This window comes from Myxine glutinosa, chromosome 14, assembly GCF_964187855.1.
Source record: "Myxine glutinosa chromosome 14, kmMyxGlut1.1, whole genome shotgun sequence".
Lineage (NCBI taxonomy): Eukaryota > Metazoa > Chordata > Myxini > Myxiniformes > Myxinidae > Myxine > Myxine glutinosa.
Window position 1 is genome coordinate 87666976 of NC_136274.1, and position 25246 is coordinate 87692221.

General features: G+C 45.8%; 1 protein-coding gene across 6 annotated transcripts in view; it reads left to right on the forward strand.

Moving 5' to 3' along the window:
• DDIAS (DNA damage induced apoptosis suppressor) overlaps positions 1-25246 on the forward strand; it is a 100087-nt gene that overhangs the window by 45363 nt on the left and 29478 nt on the right. The window contains exon 1 of one of the 6 annotated variants that reach the window (XM_068136291.2): positions 15133-15379. The exons of the other annotated variants lie outside the window; for them this stretch is intronic. Within the exon in view, the coding sequence (XP_067992392.2) occupies positions 15369-15379 (11 nt within the window). The 5' untranslated portion in view covers positions 15133-15368. Of the gene's footprint in view, positions 1-15132; positions 15380-25246 lie in introns of those variants that run through there. 6 annotated transcript variants of the gene reach the window in all.

Genomic DNA, 25246 nt, shown 5'->3' on the forward strand with positions numbered 1-25246 from the left:
CATCGGGGGAGTGAGACCCCAAATTGAGAAGCACCACAGTTTGGTCAATGGGAATTTGGTTCTTAAAACCGCATAGAGTAAGATGGCCAATGGTTTGGCAGGGAAAGACCCCGGGTAGTGTAAAGTGTGTTAATGTCATTTAGAAGATAGTTAGGTTTGAAATCTCCTTGCACCATCTACATCCACTCACCTGAGGTAATGATGGTACTCCACACCATGCCATGTTTTTATTATTTTGATGCAAATGTTTGGAATGTGAGACGCATCATGACGTGGGTGTGACATTGTGCTTGTTGTTCCATCTCTCCCTCCTTATGAGGATTGATGATGAATTGGGTGATGGCAAATTTTGGTTAGAGGGATTGTGGAGACGAATTTGGTATCGGGGAAATATGGGGAAGACGAGACATTAGCGACGAATTGGTAAATGTGTAGATTGTCGTAAATATGGGGTAAGGGCAAGGGTAGAGTCGGTGACAGGGGGGGGTGACGTATGGTAGGGACGAGCTTTTCTCCGCTCCGTCTCCATACGCACCTCGCCTTGCATTGCCTGTATTGATGTGTACCCTTGTGACCTTACCCCTCGCTCGTCTGTCTTTTCCCCCCTTTGTCTCCCACATGAGGACTGTGCGCCACTGGGCGCCGAGGGGAGCGTGCGTGAGTCCGCCATTGGGCGCCCGAACCTCTTGCAACCACAGCTGTCTGCATCGATGCACCACCTTATGGACCACATGTCTGTGGCTGAGCACCACTTATGGACCCCATGGGTTGGGGCATGGTCCCTCTGCTGGAACCGGCCATGAAGGCCCGAGATCTTGCTGGCGGACCTTGGCCACAGGGCACCTATGCCCCACAGGTGAACCACACTAGTCGGCCCTGTGGGCCCTAAATAAATAACAATGGACACGTTGGGTGCATTTTATTTTAATCCAAATAGGCCGCCAGCAAAGAAGATGACAACACCTGAGAAATAATAATAGCCAGCAGAGGGAGCCGAAGAGCAAGAGACCACCTGCAGGGTTAGGGGTTGTTGTTTTTATTTTTATTCATGAACAATGATGACTGTGCACCGATTGGTGCTTGAGGGTGTGTTGGTGCGTTTTGGGTGCTTTCATGGTGTGTCGATGCAGAGCAGACTGTCTCCCCCCCCCCACCAGAAAGAACAATCACAGGTCCTGGGTTGCGTTTTGTAAATAAAGTAGCGTCACTGTAAATAATGCTCCCCACTGTCAGTGTGTAGTTTGAAGACCATTCCGCAATTCGGTTAACTGTGGGCGTGAGTCTGTTAGGTAGGGTGCAATGGAGCAGCGGGACATATTTATTTATGTTTTAAAACTGTCGCACTCAGGGTCAGGTTAAAAGTAGAGGGAACTACACCTACGTGTTACACTAAATTAAAGTTATAGGCCCGGGACGTGCCTAAGAGGAGGAGGGTGCAGTGTTGCGGATGAGGATTGCATTTTTTTGATTGTGTTGTATTGTATTGGAAATTGTTATGAATTATTGCTTGAGTCTGGCCCCTCCTGCCTCCAGTGTTGTGTAAAGGTCAAAGGGCGTCCCGTTAGTTAATTCCATAAAAGCACACATTGAAGGACACGATAAAACCCTTGTTCAGTAGTTTATATCCTTATTATGTGTTTTAGGGTAAGGCCTTGTCTTCCATTAAAATGACACTCCATTGCACCAAGTGGAAAAGATAGATTCCCTTCATCCTTCAATTCCCATTCCCAAAACCTCCATTTCCCCTTTCGTAATGGCCAAGCCTCAATTTGGCAATTACATCCCCTCCAAAGCCGCCATTGGCCACGAGGCAGGGTCGGGGAAGAAAGGCGTGCCCGCCCGTCGTCATCAAGGGCGGAGCCAGAGGGTCGTGCAACCAACCAGGGCCGAGGTGTGCACACCGATGGGCGTGTCCTGAAGGCCGGCGCCCGGCGGCTTAATCGCCGGAGGCGTTATAAAAGCGCGCGCGCAAGAGTGACCAGGGCTGAGCTGCGTGGTGAGGTCCATGAAAAGAGCTGAGTCGTCAGAGGAAAGCTGCGGAGCTGCGTGGTGAGGTTCATGAAAAGAGCTGAGTCGTCAGAGGAAAGCTGCGGAGCTGCGTGGTGAGGTCCATGAAAAGAGCTGAGTCGTCAGAGGAAAGCTGCTGAGTTGCAAGGAGGTCCTACGAGAGAGAGAGAAGGGAGATCATCCAGCAGCGATTCTTGTCCAAGAGAAGAGATCATCCAGCAGCGATTCTTGTTCAAAGGAGATCATCCAGGGAAGCACAAAGCCTGCTATTCGTCGCCTTGCTCGCCAGCAGCAGCGTCCACAGCAGCAACAACACTCAACAGCCGCTTGGGGCCTGGACGGCGGTTTTGAGCAGGGCCGTGAAGGAACGGCGGCTGCCCAACGCGCTGATCGTGCTGCCGGACCCGTTGGACCTCCCTCTCCTTCCAGCCAATCCACTCTGCAATTCCCCGTGTGAGTCCGTTTCTGTTTGTTCTGTCCTGGGTAGTTAATTAAGTTTGTATAAGCTAGTATTTTCACTGTGTCTCTAAAAGCTTCTGTATATTATTTTATTATCTTTCCTTCTCCTTGGTTTCTTTGAGCCTGTAAATAGTAATAAATAGTAATCGTATTTCAAACCTTTTTTTGCCTTCGTCTTCTTCTTCTTTACATCCATGTCGTCTTTGTCTTTTCCCTCATTGAATAGCTGTGGCGCGATACGGCCAACGTTCGAGTGAATCGGGTGAATCGGGGAAACTGTTAGGTCGCGGTGCCTCCGCTCGGCAAACATACCATCCTTAACCGCGAACCGTAACAATATATATATATATATATATATATATATATATATATATATATATATATATATATATATATATATATATATATATAAGCAAAGATTTGCGGTTGGGAGTATATCCAAATGACTCCATGGTAAGATCTCCAACCTTTAATTGAACAAACAATGACTCAACGTTTCGATTAACAACATGTGAAGCCACACGCCTCCGTTAATCTTCCTCAAGAGTGATAAAATCATCTCAACATCCCCTTATATGCACAGTGGGCGTGGTATATGCAAAGTGGGGTGGGCAATGCTGGACAGCCAATGAAACCGTATCACACCGCTCTCGTGAACAGAGACGTTACCGACCAAATTCAAAAATCAACCGCATATTAACAGTTCAAAATAATCCTGTAAGCAATGCTGGATTATAACGCAAGTGTTGAGAAAATCCGGAACAATCATTACATTTAATCAAAAGTTAAACTTGCAAACAATTAAATTGTAAATTAAATTAAAACTGTAAATATATTAAAGCCAAAATTTTTTTTTAAGACAAAATAAAATTGTCACATTATCAAGATCATCACATGTGGCCCTATGCGGTAAAGGTGAATGCGGGAAGGAGGTTGGTTTTAGGGGGGATAAAATGGGGGGGGGCAGAGGGGGTTGGAAGTGGATGGGGGGGGGGGGGGGGTGTGGGAGAGGGGTGGTTTGGAGGGATTGGAGGTGGGAGGGGGCAATTGTCCGAATAAAAACCTTGTGTGATATATTATGTGGACTCGTTGTTCAAAGTACGGAATGCCTGCTTCGTTTACACAAGAGTGGGTCAAAAGCTACCGGTAAGTCAACGACCTCTTGTGTGATCGAGGTAACAGTTTCTTCTGTGTGCCAAGCCTCCAAAACACGTCTTCTGTTTCTGTTGGGTGTGGAGCCCAAAATATCAACCCTGTCCCATAAAGGTGTGTGGCCTTCCTTAAGGCCATGTTTGGCAATAGCAGATCTGCACAATAGCACAGCATTTGCTGAAAGAGTGAAGCAGCTCACCATCGAGGCACACGAGACCATGGTTTCGTTTGATGTCGTGTCTTTATTTACCAACGTGCCCATAGCCCTGGCGATTGAGGTGGCAGACCGGCGTTTGATGGAGGATGATCGATGGAAAGAGACTGCGGGAGCTTTAAGCCCGATGGACGTCTGTGACATGCTTTCTACCTGCCTCTCTTCCACCTACTTTGTATTTAATGAGGTATATTACAAGCAGGTTTATGGCACAGCCATGGGTTCCCCGGTATCGGCTGTGATTGCCAACATGGTGATGGAGGATTTGGAGGAACGCACCATTCCAGCCCTGTTAGTGCAACCACGTGTTTGGTTCCGGTACGTGGATGACACATTTGTCATCTGTCATTCTGATGAGGTGGGCATCATCCATGAGACCATAAATAAAACTTTTTCCTCCATTAATTTCACCATTGAAGAGGAGAAAAATGGAGCCCTTCCCTTCCTGGATACACTCGTCGCACGGGGTCCCAAAGGAGCCTTAAAGGTAACGGTGTACAGAAAACCTACACACACTGATCGCTACCTTGATTTCAAGTCTTGCCATCCAATGGAACACAAAAGATCGGTGGTGCACACCCTCTCAAAAAGAGCACGTGATTTACCATCTACCTTTGAAGACAAGATGAGTGAGGTGGACCATCTTCAAAATGTGTTAAGGGCAAATGGCTATCCTGACAGCTTGCTACCCAACAGGAAAACGATAAGGGCTTCCCCACACAACAGGCTGAGACCGCGAGAACAACCAAAGGGTTGGTGTGTTCTCCCTTTTGTACCGGGGGTTTCACAGAGGGTCGGCAGAATTTTGAAATCGGCAGGAGTGAGGGTGAGTTTCACACCGGTTTTCACCCTTCGCCAAGCCCTTATGAGGGTCAAGGACAAGCTTCCGAGGAAGGATAGGTCAGGGGTGGTATACGTGGTGCCCTGTGGTTGTGGAGCTGAGTATGTGGGTGAAACCGGGAGGACCTTAGGTCAACGTATTGCTGAACACCAAAAAGCATTTGAATGTAATTATCCTAGCAGATCTGCTATTGCCAAACATGGCCTTAAGGAAGGCCACACACCTTTATGGGACAGGGTTGATATTTTGGGCTCCACACCCAACAGAAACAGAAGACGTGTTTTGGAGGCTTGGCACACAGAAGAAACTGTTACCTCGATCACACAAGAGGTCGTTGACTTACCGGTAGCTTTTGACCCACTCTTGTGTAAACGAAGCAGGCATTCCGTACTTTGAACAACGAGTCCACATAATATATCACACAAGGTTTTTATTCGGACAATTGCCCCCTCCCACCTCCAATCCCTCCAAACCACCCCTCTCCCACACCCCCCCCCCATCCACTTCCAACCCCCTCTGCCCCCCCCCATTTTATCCCCCCTAAAACCAACCTCCTTCCCGCATTCACCTTTACCGCATAGGGCCACATGTGATGATCTTGATAATGTGACAATTTTATTTTGTCTTAAAAAATTTTGGCTTTAATATATTTACAGTTTTAATTTAATTTACAATTTAATTGTTTGCAAGTTTAACTTTTGATTAAATGTAATGATTGTTCCGGATTTTCTCAACACTTGCGTTATAATCCAGCATTGCTTACAGGATTATTTTGAACTGTTAATAGGCGGTTGATTTTTGAATTTGGTCGGTAACGTCTCTGTTCACGAGAGCGGTGTGATACGGTTTCATTGGCTGTCCAGCATTGCCCACCCCACTTTGCATATACCACGCCCACTGTGCATATAAGGGGATGTTGAGATGATTTTATCACTCTTGAGGAAGATTAACGGAGGCGTGTGGCTTCACATGTTGTTAATCGAAACGTTGAGTCATTGTTTGTTCAATTAAAGGTTGGAGATCTTACCATGGAGTCATATATATATATATATATATATATATATATATATATATATATATATATATATATACATACATACATACATACATACATACATACATACATACATACATACATACATACATGGTGATTGAAAAGTAACTCCCTATTTTAAAATACTTATAATTTATTTCTTAACTAGAATTTTTACAAGAAATGGATATAAGAAGAAAGCGTATAGCATGAAGTTTTATTTAAAATTCGATATGGGCACCAGAATTCGCCACCAGCTTCTCAAGCCGCCCGGGAACCGCGTCAACTGATTTCACCAGGAACTCTTGTGGGATGGACATAACTATCTATTTATCTATTTGAATAATAGATGTATGTATGTATGTATGTATGTATGTATGTATGTATGTATGTATGTATGTATGTATGTATGTATGACATAACTTCTCGTATTCGCCCTTCAAGTTCTTCCAAAGTCGTTGGTTTGGTACAGTAGACTTGCTCTTTTACCCAACCCCAAAGAAAAAAGTCACATGGTGTTAAGTCAGGGCTCCTGGCTGGCCACTCATACGGACCACGACGACCCATCCATCTCCCAGGGAAGTGGGCATTCAGCCATTCACGAACAATAATAGCAAAATGTGGAGGAGCGCCATCTTGCATGAAAATCAAATCTTCAACATTCTCCGAAGCACTGATAATTGGCCAGATTTCGTCTTGCAGCATGGTGAGGTACCTTTTGGCATTCATGGTATCGCGAAGAATGAAGGGACCTACAATCCTTTCCGAAGTCATTCCACACCACACCGTTACCTTGGGCCGATATTGCGTTTTTTCAGAAATAACACGAGGATCTTCTCCTGCCCAATAATAGCAGTTGTGACGGTTCACAAACCCACCGATGTGAAATACCGCTTCATCAGACCAGAGGATATTTTCAAAGAGATCAGACCAATCTTCATACCAAGCCAGCATCCAAACTTCGTAACGTGCTGCTAGCTGGGCACGCTCCTGCAGGGTAAGACGTCCAGCCATGTTTGTAGGGCTTCCGAATTTCAAACAAAAAATAATCTGAAAAAAACCCAACACAGATTACATTCTCATACATTAAGGAACAAACACTAAAAATTTGAGAAACATATTACAATAAATAAATAATTTCTAAAAATTTTAAAATAGGGAGTTACTTTTCAATCACCCTGTATATATATATATATATATATATATATATATATATATATATATATATATATATATATATATATATATATATATACATATATATATATATATATATATATATACATACATACACACACACACACACACACACACACACACACACACACACACACACACACACACACACACAGTGAAACCTTGACTTACGAGTGCACCAACTTATGAGTTTTCCGAGATACGAGCCGTCGCTCGGGCGGTTTATTGCTTTGAGATGCGAGCCGAGATCTGAGTTACGAGCTTACGCCACCCGCCACCAAGTGGGTTCCGGTCACGTGGTTATCTTGCCGTGCAAGCATCTCTGCCGTATATCGCTGCTGTTTTGTTTTCGCATTTTGGTTATTTTGGAGCTTACGCCACCAGGTGGGTTCTGGTCACGTGGTTATCTTGCCGTGCAAGCATCTCTGCCGTATATCGCTGCTGTTTTGTTTTCGCATTTTGGTTATTTTGGAGCTTACGCCACCAGGTGGGTTCCGGTCATGTGGTTATCTTGCCGTGCAAGCATCTCTGCCGTATATCGCTGCTGTTTTTGTTTTCGCATTTTGGTTATTTTGGAGCTTACGCCACCAGGTGGGTTCTGGTCACGTGGTTATCTTGCCGTGCAAGCATCTCTGCCGTATATCGCTGCTGTTTTGTTTTCGCATTTTGGTTATTTTGGAGCTTACGCCACCAGGTGGGTTCTGGTCACGTGGTTATCTTGCCGTGCAAGCATCTCTGCCGTATATCGCTGCTGTTTTGTTTTCGCATTTTGGTTATTTTGGAGCTTACGCCACCAGGTGGTTTCTGGTCACGTGGTTATCTTGCCGTGCAAGCATCTCTGCCGTATATCGCTGCTGTTTTGTTTTCGCATTTTGGTTATTTTGGAGCTTACTCCACCAGGTGGGTTCCGGTCACGTGGTTATCTTGCCGTGCAAGCATCTCTGCCGTATATCGCTGCTGTTTTGTTTTCGCATTTTGGTTATTTTGGAGCTTACGCCACCAGGTGGGTTCTGGTCACGTGGTTATCTTGCCGTGCAAGCATCTCTGCCGTATATCGCTGCTGTTTTGTTTTCGCATTTTGGTTATTTTGGAGCTTACGCCACCAGGTGGGTTCTGGTCACGTGGTTATCTTGCCGTGCAAGCATCTCTGCCGTATATCGCTGCTGTTTTGTTTTCGCATTTTGGTTATTTTGGAGCTTACGCCACCAGGTGGGTTCTGGTCACGTGGTTATCTTGCCGTGCAAGCATCTCTGCCGTATATCGCTGCTGTTTTGTTTTCGCATTTTGGTTATTTTGGAGCTTACGCCACCAGGTGGGTTCTGGTCACGTGGTTATCTTGCCGTGCAAGCATCTCTGCCGTATATCGCTGCTGTTTTGTTTTCGCATTTTGGTTATTTTGGAAAATTTTCTTAGTTTTAACCATGGGTCCTAAGAAATTGAGTGCCAAGGGCAGTACTGAGAAGAAGAAGAGGATGATGTGCTTGGATATAAAACACGCAATCGTCGAAAAACATGAGCGAGGTGTGCGTGTTGTCGACTTGGTGAGGCGGATGTGAAGGCAGCTGAAGATTTTATTATAACTTTTGCCAAACTGATAGAAGCCGAACGATACATCCCCCAGCAAATCTTCAACTGTGACGAGACAGGGCTCTTCTGGAAAAAGATGCCGAGGAGGACGTATATAACGGCAGAGGAGAAGAGCATGCCCGGCCACAACTTGTTCAGAGTGCCGGCGATAGCTCGCCTTCTCTTTGTGGAAGACACGGTGAGATCCTCAACATCCAACAACTAATGGGACGCAAACGGGGCGCCCAGTTTAGCGGTACACACATTGATGAATCACCCTGCCTGTGAAACACCGACATGACAGGTTATAGCTGGGTCGGGATTCAAACCCAGGCTGGACAGTTTAGACTTTAGAGTCAAGTGTGCGTACCTCCAGTCCAGGCCATCCTGCCAACTTGTATGCTGCATACAGGTGAAATATAAAGCGCGAGATATTTTTATATATACTGTATATTTAAAAAAAAATTGGTGTGGTTTTTGGCGGGCTGGAACGGATTAATAGCATTTCAATGCATTTTAATGGGGAAATTTAATTTGAGAAACGAGCAAATTGAGTTACGAGCTCGGTCACAGAACGAATTAAACTCGTAAGTCAAGGTTTCACTGTATATATATATATATATATATATATATATATATATATATATATATATATATATATATATATATATATATATATATATATATATATATATATATATATATCGGATATGAGGACTGTATTTTTTTTGATTGTGTTGTATTGTGGTAAATTGGTGATGAATATTGCTCGAGTCTGCACCTCCTGCCTCCGGAGCTGTGTAAAGGTCAAAAGGGCGTCCCATAATTAGTCCACAAGCATACACGTCAGCTAATCATAGAATACCCCTGTTTGATAGTTATATCTTATTCTGTGTTTTAGGGTAAGGCTGTGTCTCCCATTAATTGAAATACTCCATTGCACCAGTGAAAGAGATAGATTCCCTTCATTCCCACTCCCAAAACTTCATTCCCACTCCCAAAACTTCCATTCCCAGTGCCAATTACCTCCCTTCCAATTGCCAACTGCATTTTGGGCGGTTTTCTCTTCAACCGCCATTGACCACGAGGCAGGGTCGGAGAAGAAAGGCATGTCTCCACCTCGTCATAGAGGGGAGGAGTGAGCCAGCGCCACTCGACCAACCATGAGCCAGGGGTTTGGCTAGAGAGGGCGGAGAGAGCGATCGGGGAGGTTCGCAAAGGTTGAGGGGCGGGGCCTATATAACCCACGGCAGGGCGTTTCCCGAGGAGATGAGCTTTTTCAGAGTCGAGGAGGGAGGAGATCAGAAGACAGGAAGGCCTTGAGTTGGACTAAGCAAGAGAGGAAGTTGTTGGACTGGGTGGGACTAAGAAAGAGAGAGAAAGAGTCCTGAAGCTTGTGAGGGAAGGAGAGAGAACCCGTCACACCAACCCCCCACCAGCCGCGTTGGCTCCACCAAGCGTTCACCTCCACCAAGCTCCGCGTTGGCTCCACCAAGCGTTCACATCCACCAAGGCTCCACCAAGCTCCGCGTTGGCTCCACCAAGCGTTCACCTCCACCAAGGCTCCACCAAGCTCCACGTTGGCTCCACCAAGCGTTCACCTCCACCAAAGCTCCACGTTGGCTCCACCAAGCGTTCACCTCCACCAAAGCTCCACCAAGCTCCGCGTTGGCTCCACCAAGCGTTCACCTCCAGCCATCCACCTCCTGCGATTCCTGTCATCATTCCCCGCGTGAGTCTGTCTTTTGTTTGTTCTGTCCTGGGTTAATTAAGACTGTAGGTAAGCTAGTATTTGCACTGTGTCACCTGCGTCTTATGTGTTGTAAATAAACGTGACTGCTTTCTTTTTGCTTGTGTGTATAATAAATCCTGTTATTCCTCCGTACTCTGTCTTCTTCTCTCTTCCTCTTTACATTCGGTCGCTTTAGAGGTTTCCCGATTGAATACCTGTGGCGCGATTGGTCAACGTTGGGGGAGTCGGGCTAATCGGGGATCCTGTAACGGTCGCGGTTGACCATCCGCTCGGCCCAAAGTAACATCTTGTCCGCGACCCGTAACAATTGGTGTCAGGAGTGGGATACGAGGCCCGAACCAAATTTTTAAAACATGTAGAAAAAAATTTGGTCAAAATTACGAGCTGCCGAAATTTTGTTGTTTTATAAAACCCGAATTTTGAGATCGCGCCATGGACAATCAAGGCGATCGGATGTCGGTGGGGGAGATAGACGGCTTAGCGGTAACCCAGGACCTCGGGGAAATGTATGTGGAGGAAAGGGAGGAGGAGAGCAATGGCAATGTGGTTGAGGGAGTATCAGGCGCACAAAATGGCGGCCTCGTGCACGAGGTTACGGGCGCGCAAAATGGCGCCTCGCACATGGCCACGGCGCCCGCAACCGTAGCAGCGCCGCTGGTGGATTTGAACCTTTTTTTTATACAAATGAAGGCCCTTATGGCCCAGAATAGCGAGAAATTGAGGGAGGACATGGAGGCCAATAGCGAGAAATTGAGGGAGGACATGGGGGCCAATAGCCAACGGTTAGAACAAAGGATGGGGTCCAATAGCGAGAAATTGAGGGAGGACATGGGGGCCCAGATCGGAGGGTTAGGGAGTAGAATAGAGGGATTAGGAAACAAATTTGGGGGATTAGACAATAATTTTAAGGGATTAGAAATAAAATTTGAGGGGTTAGACAATGGGATAAAAGAGGTGAAAAATGGGTTAATGGGGTTAGGAAATAGGATGGAAGACAGATTGCGGGAAGTAGGGGAACAATCTGTCCGGGAAATCAAACGAATGGGGAACCAGATAGAGGAGGTGCAAATCGGGTTAGAAAGTAAACTGGATGCTCAGAGGGATGAATTGGGACAGATGAGGGTGCCATCTACAAAAGAGATGGAGGAGATGAAAGAGGGGATGCGACGAGGTGTAAGTGAGGAGGTTTCGGGGCTACGCGAGGAGGTAAAGCGAGGTGAGAAGCGTATGGAGAAAGAGGTGAGAAATGGGACGGCAAAGTTACAAGGGGGAATAGAAGATCTGACGGAGGAGGTGGAACAGCTGACAGAGGGACAGACGGAGTTAGTGGAGCAGGTTCAAAAGAACACTGCGGTACTAGGAGGGTTAAAGGCGACACAAAAAGAAATTAAAAATGACTTAATAGCGACACAGAGGCAATGTCAGATGGTACGTGAGGGACTGACAATGAGGTTGGATGAGGTGACAGAAGTAATGGAGACAAAGGACCGGCAGGTGAGGATGCACATAGAGACGGTCACGGTAGCCTTAGAGGACGAACTTGAGGAGACGCACCGGGAAATAAAAGAGGTGAAGCAAAAATTAGAGGAAGTGGAAGAAGAGGTGAGTGAAATTAAGAAGAGACGTACAGAAACTAAAAGAGAAATCCAGGAGGAGGTGATGGAATATGTGCAAGGTCGGTGCTCAACTCATAATGTGCTGCTCATTAACCAAATAAAGAGTTTGTAGGTGACAAAAGAGGTGCGGAGACGAGGTGCCAAGGAGAGTGGCGAAATATTCGGCAATGTATATGATGTGAGGAAAGCTTCAGTCGGCTTGGGGGTTGCTATGGATCCGGGTGTTCGTGAGAGGCCGTTGGTGAAGTGTGTGACAGGTCAGGTGTGTGAAAAAAGAGGTGTGCGAGAATGTCCGACCATGGGGTGTGTGAGGAAAAAGTGCGCGCCGACCAGTGAGTGTGCTGTCGAGAGTGAGTCGGTCGTAGCGCATGTGCGAGGGGGTACATGGAAGCGCGGTGTGGTAAGTGTTACGGAGGAAGTAACGAAAGAGTGTGCGCAAGAGGATGCGCGAGAAAGGTGTGTAACGGACAGGTGCATGGGGAAAGAGTGCGCTGTCAAGAGTAAGGGGGAATGCACGCCTGTGGTGAGTGTTACAGAGGGTGTAACGGGAGAGTGTGCGCAAGAGTGTGCGCGAGAAAGGTGTGTAACGGACAGGTGCATGGGGAAAGTGCGCTGTCGAGAGTAAGGGTGAGTGCGCGACCGAGAGTGGAGGTGAGAGTAGTGAGAGTGACACGGAGCGTGAGTTGGTTGTGACAGGTGAGCGAGGATGTACACCTGGAATGGAAGGATGCACACCTGGAATGGTAGAGCGTGTTTGGGAATGCACACTTGAGTTGGTCATGAGGCACGTGGTTGGGTGTGCGAGTGAGAGCACACCTGTGATTGTCACAGAGGAGGTGACCGAGGAGGGGGCGCGAAGAGGTGTGTTGGTGAGGTGTGCGAGCGACGAATGTGTGCCAAGGTGTTCGGTGGTCAGGTGTGTGACCAAGTCTGTGAGCGGAATGAGTGTACCGAGGTGTGTAAGGAAAGGTACGAGGAGCATGGGAACAGCTGGAGGTATGAGCAAGAAAGGGGTAGCGTATGCGTGTAAGCATGCAGGTGAGGCATCGACGGTAACCGGGTTAGTGGTTAGAGCGACTTTTAGCCGAATCCGGCCCTCGGTGCGTGCCGGGCTTCGCGTGCCGCGAGAACCAGCGGGGATCCGAGCCACGGCGGGTTCGAAAGGACCGTCGTACGCGATCCACGCTGGGCCTCGCTTGGAACGGCCGCGTCCGTGCTCAACTAGGCGGAGCGGGCAGCTCGATAGGAAGGGTCGTCATGGCGACCACTTTTTGTTGAGACGTGCCGGCAGGTCGAGATCGGGACATTGGATGGCTCCGCGCCGAGGTAGTGCGTGGGATCCCGGCCCGGGTAAGCCCCCGTCCCTACCCCGAATGCGGGACGTATCCAGCCGCTGGCACAAAACAACCCACATTCATTGCTCGGCTGTACGAAGCCGAGCTTTAGAGGGGAATTGGCGCACCGAGAGGATCTAATAAGTAGACGGGTGATGAGGTTAGTGTTTTGGACCCAAAATTAGAAAAAGGCAAAATTTGATGATTGGTACGGTGATTGGTAGATGATTGGCAAAATTTTTGATTGGCTGAAATTTGGTGTGCCAAATTGATAGTAGGACCTCCCCGATGTGGTGGGATGGCAACTCTGTCATCCCTCACAGACGGGGGGCAAAGGAGCACTAGATTATGGGGTTTATGGCAGTGAAAACTAGCCGGGTGGGTTAGGATATCGTGTGCAGGGATCTAGCGAAGATGACATTAGGTGACGTTAAGATTAGTTAGTGACAATGATACCTGTAGTGGGGATGCAGGTAGATTAGAGTGGATGATAATGACGTGGTATGTGCTTAGTTTAAAGGGAAGACGGGGAGCACTAAGTTAGCAGGGCAACAAGTAGTTCAGATGATGCCGTGTGTTTGAGGATTGAACAGGTGAGATTGAACAGGTGCGATTAAACAGGTGCGATTGCACAGGTGTGCAACTGGACAGGTGTGTGGAGCAGTGTATGAGTAGGAGTGTTAGTGATGAATGGTGCTGACCAAATGGTCCAGGAAGAGGAGGAGGGTGCAGGTGGCACCAGGTGTGAGTGCACAGGTGTGCACCAACAGGTAAATGGAATAAATGGTTGTGTGGAAGATATGGAGTGTAGAGTATATGGGGTATTGGAATGGATGGTAGTGGAGTGAGTATGGTGGAAACTATGGAGTGGAGTGGATGGTGCAGAGGTGTGAATGGGGGAAGAGTGGACCCCCATCACGAATACCCGGGGCGGGTAGTGTAAATGTTAGGTAGAGGGTATAGGTAAATTGTGGTTGGATATTGGCATCGGTGGTGCGGGTGGAAGAATGATGATTGGATGGGTGCATTAGTGTTGTGGAAATGGCTGGGCGTGTAGCCTGTTAGTGTGTGTAGTTGGTTTGGGCACTCCACCACTGTGAGGATGTCGGCCAGGTGAGGCCGCAGGTGGGCTCTGGGAGCCGGTAGTTGTGGATGGGGCCCGAGGATCCGGAGGACGGACCCGGGTAGCCCAGTGCCAGAGGGCACCAAGGGGTGACAGAGCCAGGAGGGGCCTTCCCCAGTTAGATAGGTTAGGGTGAGGAGCAGGTAAGCTCGGGAGGCAACTGCAGTGGTGGAGGTGTGCAGGTGGGTAGACCTGCTGGGAGAGCTACACGTCACAGCTCAGAAATTGTGCAAGGGCACCGGGAGATGAATCGGGGGAGTGAGACCCCAAATTGAGCAGCACCACAGTTTGGTCAATGGGAATTGGTTATTAGAACCCATAGTGTAAGTGGCCAATGGATTGGCAGGGGAAGACCCCGGGTAGTGTAAAGTGTGTTAATGTCATTTAGAGGATAGTTAGGATTGGAGTCTCCTCGCACCATCTGCATCCACTCACCTGAGGTGACAGGTACTCCACACCATGCCAGGTTGTTTTATTATTTTTGATGCAAATGTTTTGAATTGTGAGACGCATCATGACGTGGGTGTGACATTGTGCTTTGTTGTTCCATCTCTCCCTCCTTATGAGGATTGATGATGAATTGGTGATAGCAAATTTTGGTTAGAGGGATTGTGGTAACAAATTGGTATAGAAGAAATGTGGGGAGACGTGACAGTAGCGATGGATTGGTAATGTGTAGATTTTGTACATATGGGGTAAGGGCAAGGGTAGTGTAGGTGACAGGGGGGTGACGTACGGTAGGGACGAGCTTTCTCACTTCACCCTCCGTATGCATTTCGCCTTGCATTGCCTTATTGATGTGTACCCTTGTGACCTTACCCCTCGCTCATTTGTCTCTTTTGTCTCCCACATGACCTGTGCGCCATTGGGCGCCGAGGGGAGCGTGCGTGGGTCGGCCATTGTGCGCCCGAAATTCCCAGAACCAGCTGTCTGCATCGATGCACCACATTATGGACCACATGCCTGTGACCGAGCACCACTGATGGACCCCATAGGTTGGGGCATGGCCCCTCTGCTGGAACCGGCCATGAGGGCCCGAAATCTTGCTGGCGGACCTTGGCCACAAGGCACCGATGCCCCACAGGTGAACCACACGTAGTCGGCCCTGTGGGCCATAAATAAAGGAAAATAAAAAGGACACATTGGGCACACTTTATTGCAAATAGGCCGCCAGTAAGGAAATGAAAGAATGACAACATCTGGAAGAACAAATAATAATAACCAGCAGAGGGAGCCGAAGAGCAAGAGATCACCTGCAGGGTTAGGGGTTGTTGGTTTTATTTTCTTGAACAATGGTGACTGCACCGATTGGTGCTTGGGTGTGTATTGGTGCATTTTTGGGTGCTTTCATGGTGCGTCGATGCAGAGCAGACTGTCTCCCCCCCAGAAAGAACAATTACAGGTCCTGGGTTAGTCTTGTAAATAAAAGCAGAGTCATTGTAAATAATGCTCCCCACCGTCAGTGTGTAGTTTGCAGACAATTCCGCAATTCGGTTAACTGTGGGCGTAAGTCTGTTAGGCAGGGTGCAATGGAGCAGCGGGACACATTTATTTATGTTTTAAAAACTGTCGCACTCAGGGTCAGGTTAAAAGCAGAGGGAACTGCACCTACGTGTCACACTAAATAAAAGTTGTAGGCCCGGGATGTGCCTAAGAGGAGGAGGGTGCAGTGTTGCGGATATGAGGACTGTATTTTTTTTGATTGTGTTGTATTGTGGTAAATTGGTGATGAATATTGCTTGAGTCTGTGCCTCCTGCCTCCGGAGCTGTGTAAAGGTCAAAAGGGCGTCCCATAATTAGTCCACAAGCATACACGTCAGCTAATCATAGAATACCCCTGTTCGATAGTTATATCTTATTCTGTGTTTTAGGGTAAGGCTGTGTCTCCCATTAATTGAAATACTCCATTGCACCAGTGAAAGAGATAGATTCCCTTCATTCCCACTCCCAAAACTTCATTCCCACTCCCAAAACTTCCATTCCCAGTGCCAATTACCTCCCTTCCAATTGCCAACTGCATTTTGGGCGGTTTTCTCTTCAACCGCCATTGACCACGAGGCAGGGTCAGAAGAAAGGCGTGTCTCCACCTCGTCATGGAGGGGAGGAGTGAGCCAGCCCCACTCGACCAACCATGAGCCAGGGGTTTGGCTAGAGAGGGCGGAGGAAGAGCGATCGGGGAGGTTCGCAAAGGTTGAGGGGCGGGGCCTATATAACCCACGGCAGGGCGTTTCCCGAGGAGATGAGCTTTTACATAGTCGAGGAGGGAGGAGATCAGAAGACAGGAAGGCCTTGAGTTGGACTAAGCAAGAGAGGAAGTTGTTGGACTGGGTGGGACTAAGAAAGAGAGAGAAAGAGTCCTGAAGCTTGTGAGGGAAGGAGAGAGAACCCGTCACACCAACCCCCCACCAGCCGCGTTGGCTCCACCAAGCATTCACCTCCACCAAGGCTCCACCAAGCTCCGCGTTGGCTCCACCAAGCATTCACCTCCACCAAGGCTCCACCAAGCTCCACGTTGGCTCCACCAATTGTTCACCTCCACCAAGGCTCCACCAAGCTCCGCGTTGGCTCCACCAAGCGTTCACCTCCACCAAAGCTCCACCAAGCTCCGCGTTGGCTCCACCAAGCGTTCACCTCCACCAAAGCTCCACCAAGCTCCGCGTTGGCTCCACCAAGCGTTCACCTCCAGCCATCCACCTCCTGCGATTCCTGTCATCATTCCCCGCGTGAGTCTGTCTTTTGTTTGTTCTGTCCTGGGTTAATTAAGACTGTAGGTAAGCTAGTATTTGCACTGTGTCACCTGCGTCTTATGTGTTGTAAATAAACGTGACTGCTTTCTTTTTGCTTGTGTGTATAATAAATCCTGTTATTCCTCCGTACTCTGTCTTCTTCTCTCTTCCTCTTTACATTCGGTCGCTTTAGAGGTTTCCCGATTGAATACCTGTGGCGCGATTGGTCAACGTTGGGGGAGTCGGGCTAATCGGGGATCCTGTAACGGTCGCGGTTGACCATCCGCTCGGCCCAAAGTAACATCTTGTCCGCGACCCGTAACAATATATATATATATATGTATGTATGTATGTATGTATGTATGTATGTATGTATATATATGTATGTATGTATATATATGTATGTATGTATATATATGTATGGATGTATATATATGTATGTATGTATATATATGTATATATATATATATATATATATGTATATATATATACAGTCATCCCTCGCTATATCGCGGTTCACTTTTCGCGGCTTCGGTACATCGCGGGTTTTTCTCGCTAGTATATGTAAATTTATATCGCGGATTTTTCGCTATATCGCGGGATTTTGCGGTATAAATGTATTTTTATATACTATTATTTTAAATATTTTTGTGATAAAATAAGCATTTTCTAGCCTAAAAAATTAAAAAACGTAAAGAAATAAGAAAAATACAGTAATTAAAACATATTACAAGAAATAAAATACTGTACATAGTGTACAGTAGAAGGGTAGACAAAGAGTCGTGTGTATGGAAAACGCAGATGCGGCAGCTTCCACTTGCGCGAGTTACCCACGTAATGGGTAACTGTAATGCTCTTTCTGGCTGTGCAGTACATTCATCATCGTCATCACCTTCATCGTCATCAGTACTGCACAGCTAATTCATCATCATCTTCATCACGCAAGTTGTAGTATTGAAGAGCCGGGGCTCTTGCTTGATACGGACGAAATGACGGGCAAGACACAAACTCGTCCGAGAAGATATTTATTCTCAAAACCAACTCGGGAACACTGAAAAGCCCGTTTTAATATCGGGCTGCATTATAAAGCACAACCAGAAACCGAAAGCCACGCCTCTCAAGCGTGGCGTGCTTCGGTGGTCACGTGATCAACAGGTGTAGCTGATTATACCCGCCAAAGCGCGGCACGCTTTAGCGGTCACGTGACCAGCCACTCTCGCGCCGGGGATCCCCGCCGGTGACGTCACCGGCTGGAGCAAGGAGATTCTGATGCTGGTCTTGCTTGGGGGACCCATGGGTAGCTACAGTATCTTCAATGGTGAGTACCCATTAGAATTTTATATGTTGTTAAAATTACGTATGTTTAAGAGTGTAAAAAGTGTTTAAGAGTATAGGAAGTGTTAATAAGAGTATGGGAAAGGTTAATAAGAGTGTGAGAAAGGTTAATAAGTGTGTGGGAAAGGTTAATAAGAGTGTGGGGAGGGTAATAAAGCTTTAAAATATATATAAATAATAAAATAAAAATATGGTCGCTACTTCGCGGATTTTCGTCTATCGCGGGGGGTTCTGGAACGTAACCCCCGCGATAAACGAGGGATCACTGTATATATGTATGTATGTATATATATATATGTATGTATGTATATATATATTTGTATGTATGTATATATATATATGTATGTATGTATATATATATATATGTATGTATGTATATATATATATATATATATATATATATGTATATATATTAGGCTATGAGCCAGACCCTCAAATTTTCGACATTATGCTCAATCAGAGGGAGGATGGCTAACAGTTATTTTTGGCAAGGCCAGGGACCCTAGTGCTGAAAAAAATGTGATAGCAGTGTGAAACTCTTAGCCGTATCTGTGTTATCATCACATTTGTCAGACCACCCCAATAACGCTTTCGGTAATTTTTCCGCCTAAGATTTAGGGGGTAGGGTTCGTTTTGGGGCTTTCAAATAATATCTCCTATATGTATCAGTTAGTGTTGTATACCAGGTGAAAGGTAATTGAATTATCTTTCACATGATGTATAGAAAGTGCCTGTGTGATATATAGTAACCTCTTTATGATCATTAAAACATAATTATTTCCGCCAACCCTCAAAAATTTATCACAAAATCCCCAATGAAAACAAAATTAGGCAAAAATTCAGTTTGGCGGATATTAAATGAATTTTTGAATTTGAGAAACACACAGTATGATTAAAGTCAAATTTGGGCCTTAAATCTCATACACCTTGATAAAGATGAGAAAATCCAATATACAGTAGTTGCTGTAACCATGACCTAAAATCCATAAATGTATATCTTTCCGCTCTTATGATATATCGATTTACATTTTACGATTTTTGACCGACAGCATGTATATACAGACTTGGCATTTAATATGGAATATTTTTTTTGTGGGGGTGAACTTACTTTTCAAGTTGTCTTAGAACCAAAAGTTCATTGGAATTATGTTGAAATTATTCTAGATTTTGTTAATGTGACCTTTAAAAGAAACAAAAACCACATTTGGCATTTCTTAACAAATAAATTGATCCTTGAAAGTGATGTAAACTGATATCGAACTCAATTCATGGACAGTACTGTGTTAAACTTCTGTACGTTTTCCAGAAGTATCTCTTTATTTTGCACATTAGCCAAATTTTTTTTTAACAAAAACAAAAGTTATATTACGACTGTAATTACGGACAGTAAAATTACAGTTCAGTACTTCGTGTAACCCCCACGAGCATTCAGGGGAGCACGTACACGTTGAGGCATGCTGTTTACGAGATTTGCCAAGGTTTGGACAGGAATCGCTTGCCATGCAGTGACAATAGCCTGCTGCAATTCACGCACAGAGGTCGGCTGCTGGTCCAAGTGGTCGATTTGACGCGTTAATTCTGCCCACAAGTTCTCTATCGGATTCATATCCAGGGACATGGCAGGCCACTCCATATGCTCTATACCACGGTCAGCCAGAAACTGTTGGATCATGCGAGCATGATGAGGCCGTGCATTATCATCTTGGAAGACAAAGTTTCCTCGAAAGGCTGCACGAGCAAATGGAAGCAATGTTTCTTCCAGAATGGCCCTGTACTTGAACTGGTTCAGGTTTCCATTCAGAACAACCATGTCAGTTTTGCCCGCTGCATGAAAAGCAGCCCAAACGGTCACCCTACCACCTCCAGCTTGGACTCTTGGCACTACACAATCTTTGTTGTAGGCTTCATGCACATGTCTGCGCACTCGGACGCGGCCATCTTGACGATAGACCAGAAATATAGCCTCGTCACTGAAGATCACGTGATTCCAGTGTCCTGGCTGCCATTGACGGTGCTCTCTGGCCCACTGCAATCGGCGCTGGCGGTGTTGTCTGGTCAGGCGTGGCTTTGTCAGGGGACGCCTGGCACTATAGCCTGCTTGAACCAGTCGTTGGTTGACACGCCTTCTGGATACAGGCACATTTGTCAGTTGCTGCCACTCAGCCCTAAGCCGATTAGCTGACTTGGTACGGCCATTGCCGACTAACCGGTGCAGCTGGCGATCATCCCTCCAAGTGGTTCTGCGGGGACGTCCTGGCCTCGGTATTGGAGTAGGGACACCTCTCTGAGCATTTCGTTTCAGGATCTTTGACACCTGACCTTGAGTGATGCCATACTGCCGAGCAATACCACGCTGTTTCATGCCGTAATTTCGTAAAGCCACCACTCCATGACAAACAGCATTGTCGAGTTGACGGACCATCTCCAGAGGAAGCGGCAATAACTTTTGGAGACGTGCAGCAGTTGTTTTCCACTAATACAGAACGCAACAACCCTTGTATACCCGACTGTGAAGCCAATCATCAAATGCACCTGTCCGTACATTTTGCCATGCCACCTGTGATATAATCCTATTGTTGACTTCTTGCTGCGACAGACAATCAGTGACGTGGTTCTTTTAACAAATAAATCACCAAAGTGTAAAAGAAACTCACCAGGTTGATATGCTGAGTGAAGAAAGTAAACCCAAGTCAAGAAAAAATATATATTCCATATTAAATGCCAAGTCTGTAGTTTGTATACCATTATTGGTCTAAAAATAGTATATATAATATTGGGATGTCAGCCATATATAGGCCAAAAAGTACTGAAATTGGTGTCAGAAATGTCTAATTCTAAAAATATGAAGGCATTATGACCAAACTGTATGTGGTGTTCTTGAATATACCACAGACGTATGATGCATGTGATGATTAACCTACTCCATGTATATGTATGTATCCTGATGTACCCTAACTTGGCGAGATAATTTACATCATATTCATGCAAACGTTTTTAGTCTTGTAGTGTTGTATGGTTCTCTTATATTACCAGCTATACATAAAGTAAACCAAAGGAAAACAATGTACTTTCTATTTAAGCAACATATATTTATAGACATCATACCATGAAGTACACGAGTTATCAATTCAGCGTACACCATGTTGTACGTGTGTGTTGCTCACATTCACCATTTCCCTCATCTGGCGGAGAAACGCACTCCTGTGTTCGGATGTGACATAGTAGCGCTTCACTGCTCCAGATTTCAAGTTGAACCTGGTAGTGCCACCTGGTGTCTGCGTGTCTTTGTTGACAGTGACCTCAGTAGTTTGGTCAACTGGAATGCGTCCAAACGAATTGCTTTTTGACATTTGAACTGAGAAGTACCCATCCGAGAACGCTTGGAAGATGCCAGGGTGCTGCGTTGGAAGGTTTGTCATTTGTGCGTAGTATGCTGATAAATACCGTGCATAGTTGATTTTGTCGTATGCGAAGCACCAAGGAATCATGGCTTGGATAGCAGATAGATGTAATGGCCAATTACCTTCTCGGGAAGCGCGCAGTAGAGCAAGCAAGACCGTTTCAACGATATCCACGTACGACATCAGAATGACGACAATTCACCATTATCATGACGAAGGTGATGCAGGAATTGCTTCCAAACAGCCTGAACTTCTTCACACGATTGATCTTCCAACAGGTTGTTCCACTGGCTCTCATCTTGTCCCAATTCAGCAACTTCTGCTAACAACGTAGTGACCGTCTGTGTTGCCTCTGGTCGCATCTTTTCCAACCAAGGGAGAAATTCAATCCACGCAAGCCTCATGAATGCTTCGTAGATGCTCTTATGTACACGGACTGCTCGGTTGTACATCTTCCCCTCCATAACCCGATTGAGTGAGCCTTCTGCGACGATTCCTGTTTCGATGCAAAAGTCTCTAAGACCAGCATCTTGGAAACGAGCACCAAGAATCGACATCACATTGCAGATTGTGTGGAACGTGCCGAGGCGAAGTACGATGTTAGCATATGTGTCTGTGTGTTTCCAGACGATCTCGGCAGCCTTAGCATACAGGGCCTGATCCATGACGACGACGATGTCCTGCAAGTGTAGGATCTGTCGGACGCTTTCAGACTGCTTCAATATTTCTGCGACTGTGGACATCTCTGTAGCTGGTGCATTTATTGTAGGCATATATCTAACAATATCCTGAGAGACGCTGATAGATGCCCTGACGGTGATGTTGAATCCTGTCCAACTTGGTGTTTTTTGTGTTACTGGGTCCACCTGACGGGCAATGACCCAAAGAAGATTCTTGATTTGAGCAACTTCCATAGCCATCTTGTTTTCCGCTGCAGCTGTTGATAATGTTTGTAGTGGATGAGGCCCAACACGTTCACCTGCAATGTAGACAGGCAGTGTTTCTTCTGTTATGCAGACTGTTCTTTGCTTGAGCTTCTCGATCTTCGGAAGTGGCTCCTTTGGAAGGTGTGGTCCATACATTTTGGCCTGCACTGCAATGCCATTGACTCGATGTGTTGTTCCTTTCCCGGTCAGCGTCTCTTCCAGTCTATCAATGTTATCCCATGCCAAGTTTGTGAATACATACGGCTGGATGCTGCTTGGTAGGACTGTTTGCTCATTTAAGTTTGCTGCAAGTTTTTGAAGACATAGTGCAGTGTCATTTTCCTCCAGTTGAGTGTAGGATATTGCATGTCCAAGATGGTTCAATGTGCGAATTAGTTCTACGTTCCCTGTGAGAGTCTTAACTGCATAGTGCATATGGGAGCAACATGTGTTTCGGAGGCTTTTGTTGTCCACAGCTCACTGCATAGATAATGTCCTGGCTGAAAGATTGCATCAGCATGATGACCCTGTTTGATGGAAGTTCGTTTTCCGGATCTCCAGTCAAGAGGCCAAGCATAAAGCGCTGGAGATAGACGGGAACGACGAAAGAGTCATTGTCGACGTCGGCTGGATGATAGGGCCATGGAGTTGGTTTGTTATCCTTCCTTATCATCGATCTGATGTGTGTCGATGTCTGATCAATGACTTTGGACATGTTTGATGATTTCCATTTCCAAATGCTCAGTTGTTGTTTAAGTGTTTGTATTTCTTTGACAGCATCTTGTAGTGTTACATTATCAGGTATGACAATCAGTTTTCCACTGTTGTCTTGAAAGATGTGAACGCTATTTCCAAGATCAGTTTCCAGTTTCCGTGCGAGGTTTTTTCTTGTAGCAGTTCTTATCCCATGCAACCCTCTTGATGTCATTATCGATTGTAGGTGCTCTACCAGCGTTGTCATCCTAACAATTTCCTTATTCGGGATTATATGGTTCCGGATGTATACTAGCAACTCATTGTATGCTTCTTCTTCAGTGTAGTCAGATTCGTTTGTGGCGGCCGTGTTTCTGTCATGTGCATCTTTAGTGCTTGGTCTCGTGTAACTTCTGTAGCAAGAGAAATGGTATCGTGCTTCAGCTGCCACAATGTCTCTACTTGTGGCAGCCATGATTTTCATGTCACATTTACGCACGGCGCTGTTTCGCAGTGTTTCATCTGCTCTCAGATCAACAGCCTTGCTCAACTTTTCACGGGATGACGTTCCCTTGCACCACTTGGTCTTTCCACAGAATATACAATCCGGTTCATAGATGCGTGATTCCGAAGATGCCCTTCTGGCTTGTCTCTTGCTCGCTGAACATGTTGCAGCAGCATCGTCGGTTAAATTGGATTCAGCTTTTCGTTTCAGTGCTTCCAAATCTCGCTTCATGGTGAACACGCTCCTGCACTGCCTGTGGTAGAATACTCGGGGAATCTCCTTCTCTGGCAGCGACTGAGCAAGGTCGAGAATGGGTGCATGGTTCCGTATTTTGGCCGCATCCAGCAATGTAGTCCACGAATCGAATGTTTGAGGGCTTATGAGCGGATCTTCTGGTTTGACATCTAACGATAGCTTATGAATGATACAAACGTCCTTGGGAACTTTCTGAGTGATCACAATCTCCATTGCAAGTATTTGTTCAATTGTCTATCTGCGGTACACTCTGTTTCACCACCACCAATATCACCACCACCGTCTCACCTGGAAAGACACATAATATCGAATGAGACCACCACCACCACCACTACTACAAATTAGCATCAGTTGCTATAGTTGCTTAAAAATGTATTCTGCACCAACAAATCTACAAAGAGAAATACATTAGATGTCGTGCACCGCTGTCATGGTTGCAAATCACCTAAAATATAATGAAAATATTGACATTGATGACAACATTCGTATTAGCATGTCTACACATATTGCATTGAATTTCATAGCACATCATGATCATATGTGTGAGGATATTGACTCTAATTATACTGTATGTGTGTCTCAAATCGAAACATACCTTTTACATACCTTTTGATTTTTGCCTATTTTTGTTCCTAAAATTGGGGATTTTGTGATGAAGTTTTGAGAGTTGGTGGAAATAATTATGTTTTAATAATCATTATAAAGAGGTTACTATAGATCACACAGGCACTTTCTATACATCATTTGAAAGGTAATTCAATAACCTTTTACCTGATATACCACACTAGCTGATATATACACGTGATATTATTTGAGAGCCAAAAAACTAACCCCACCCCCTAAATCTTAAGCGGGAAAAATGACCCGAAAAGCGATAAATGGGTGATCTGACAAATGTGATGATAACACAGATACGGCTAAGAGTTTCACACTGCTATCACATTTTTTTCAGCACTAGGGACCTTGGCCTTGCCAAAATAACTGTTAGCCATCCTCCCTCTGATTGAGCATGGTCGACCCCTCGGCTCATAGCCTATATATATGTATGTATATATATATATATATATATATATATATATATATATATATATATATATATATATATATATA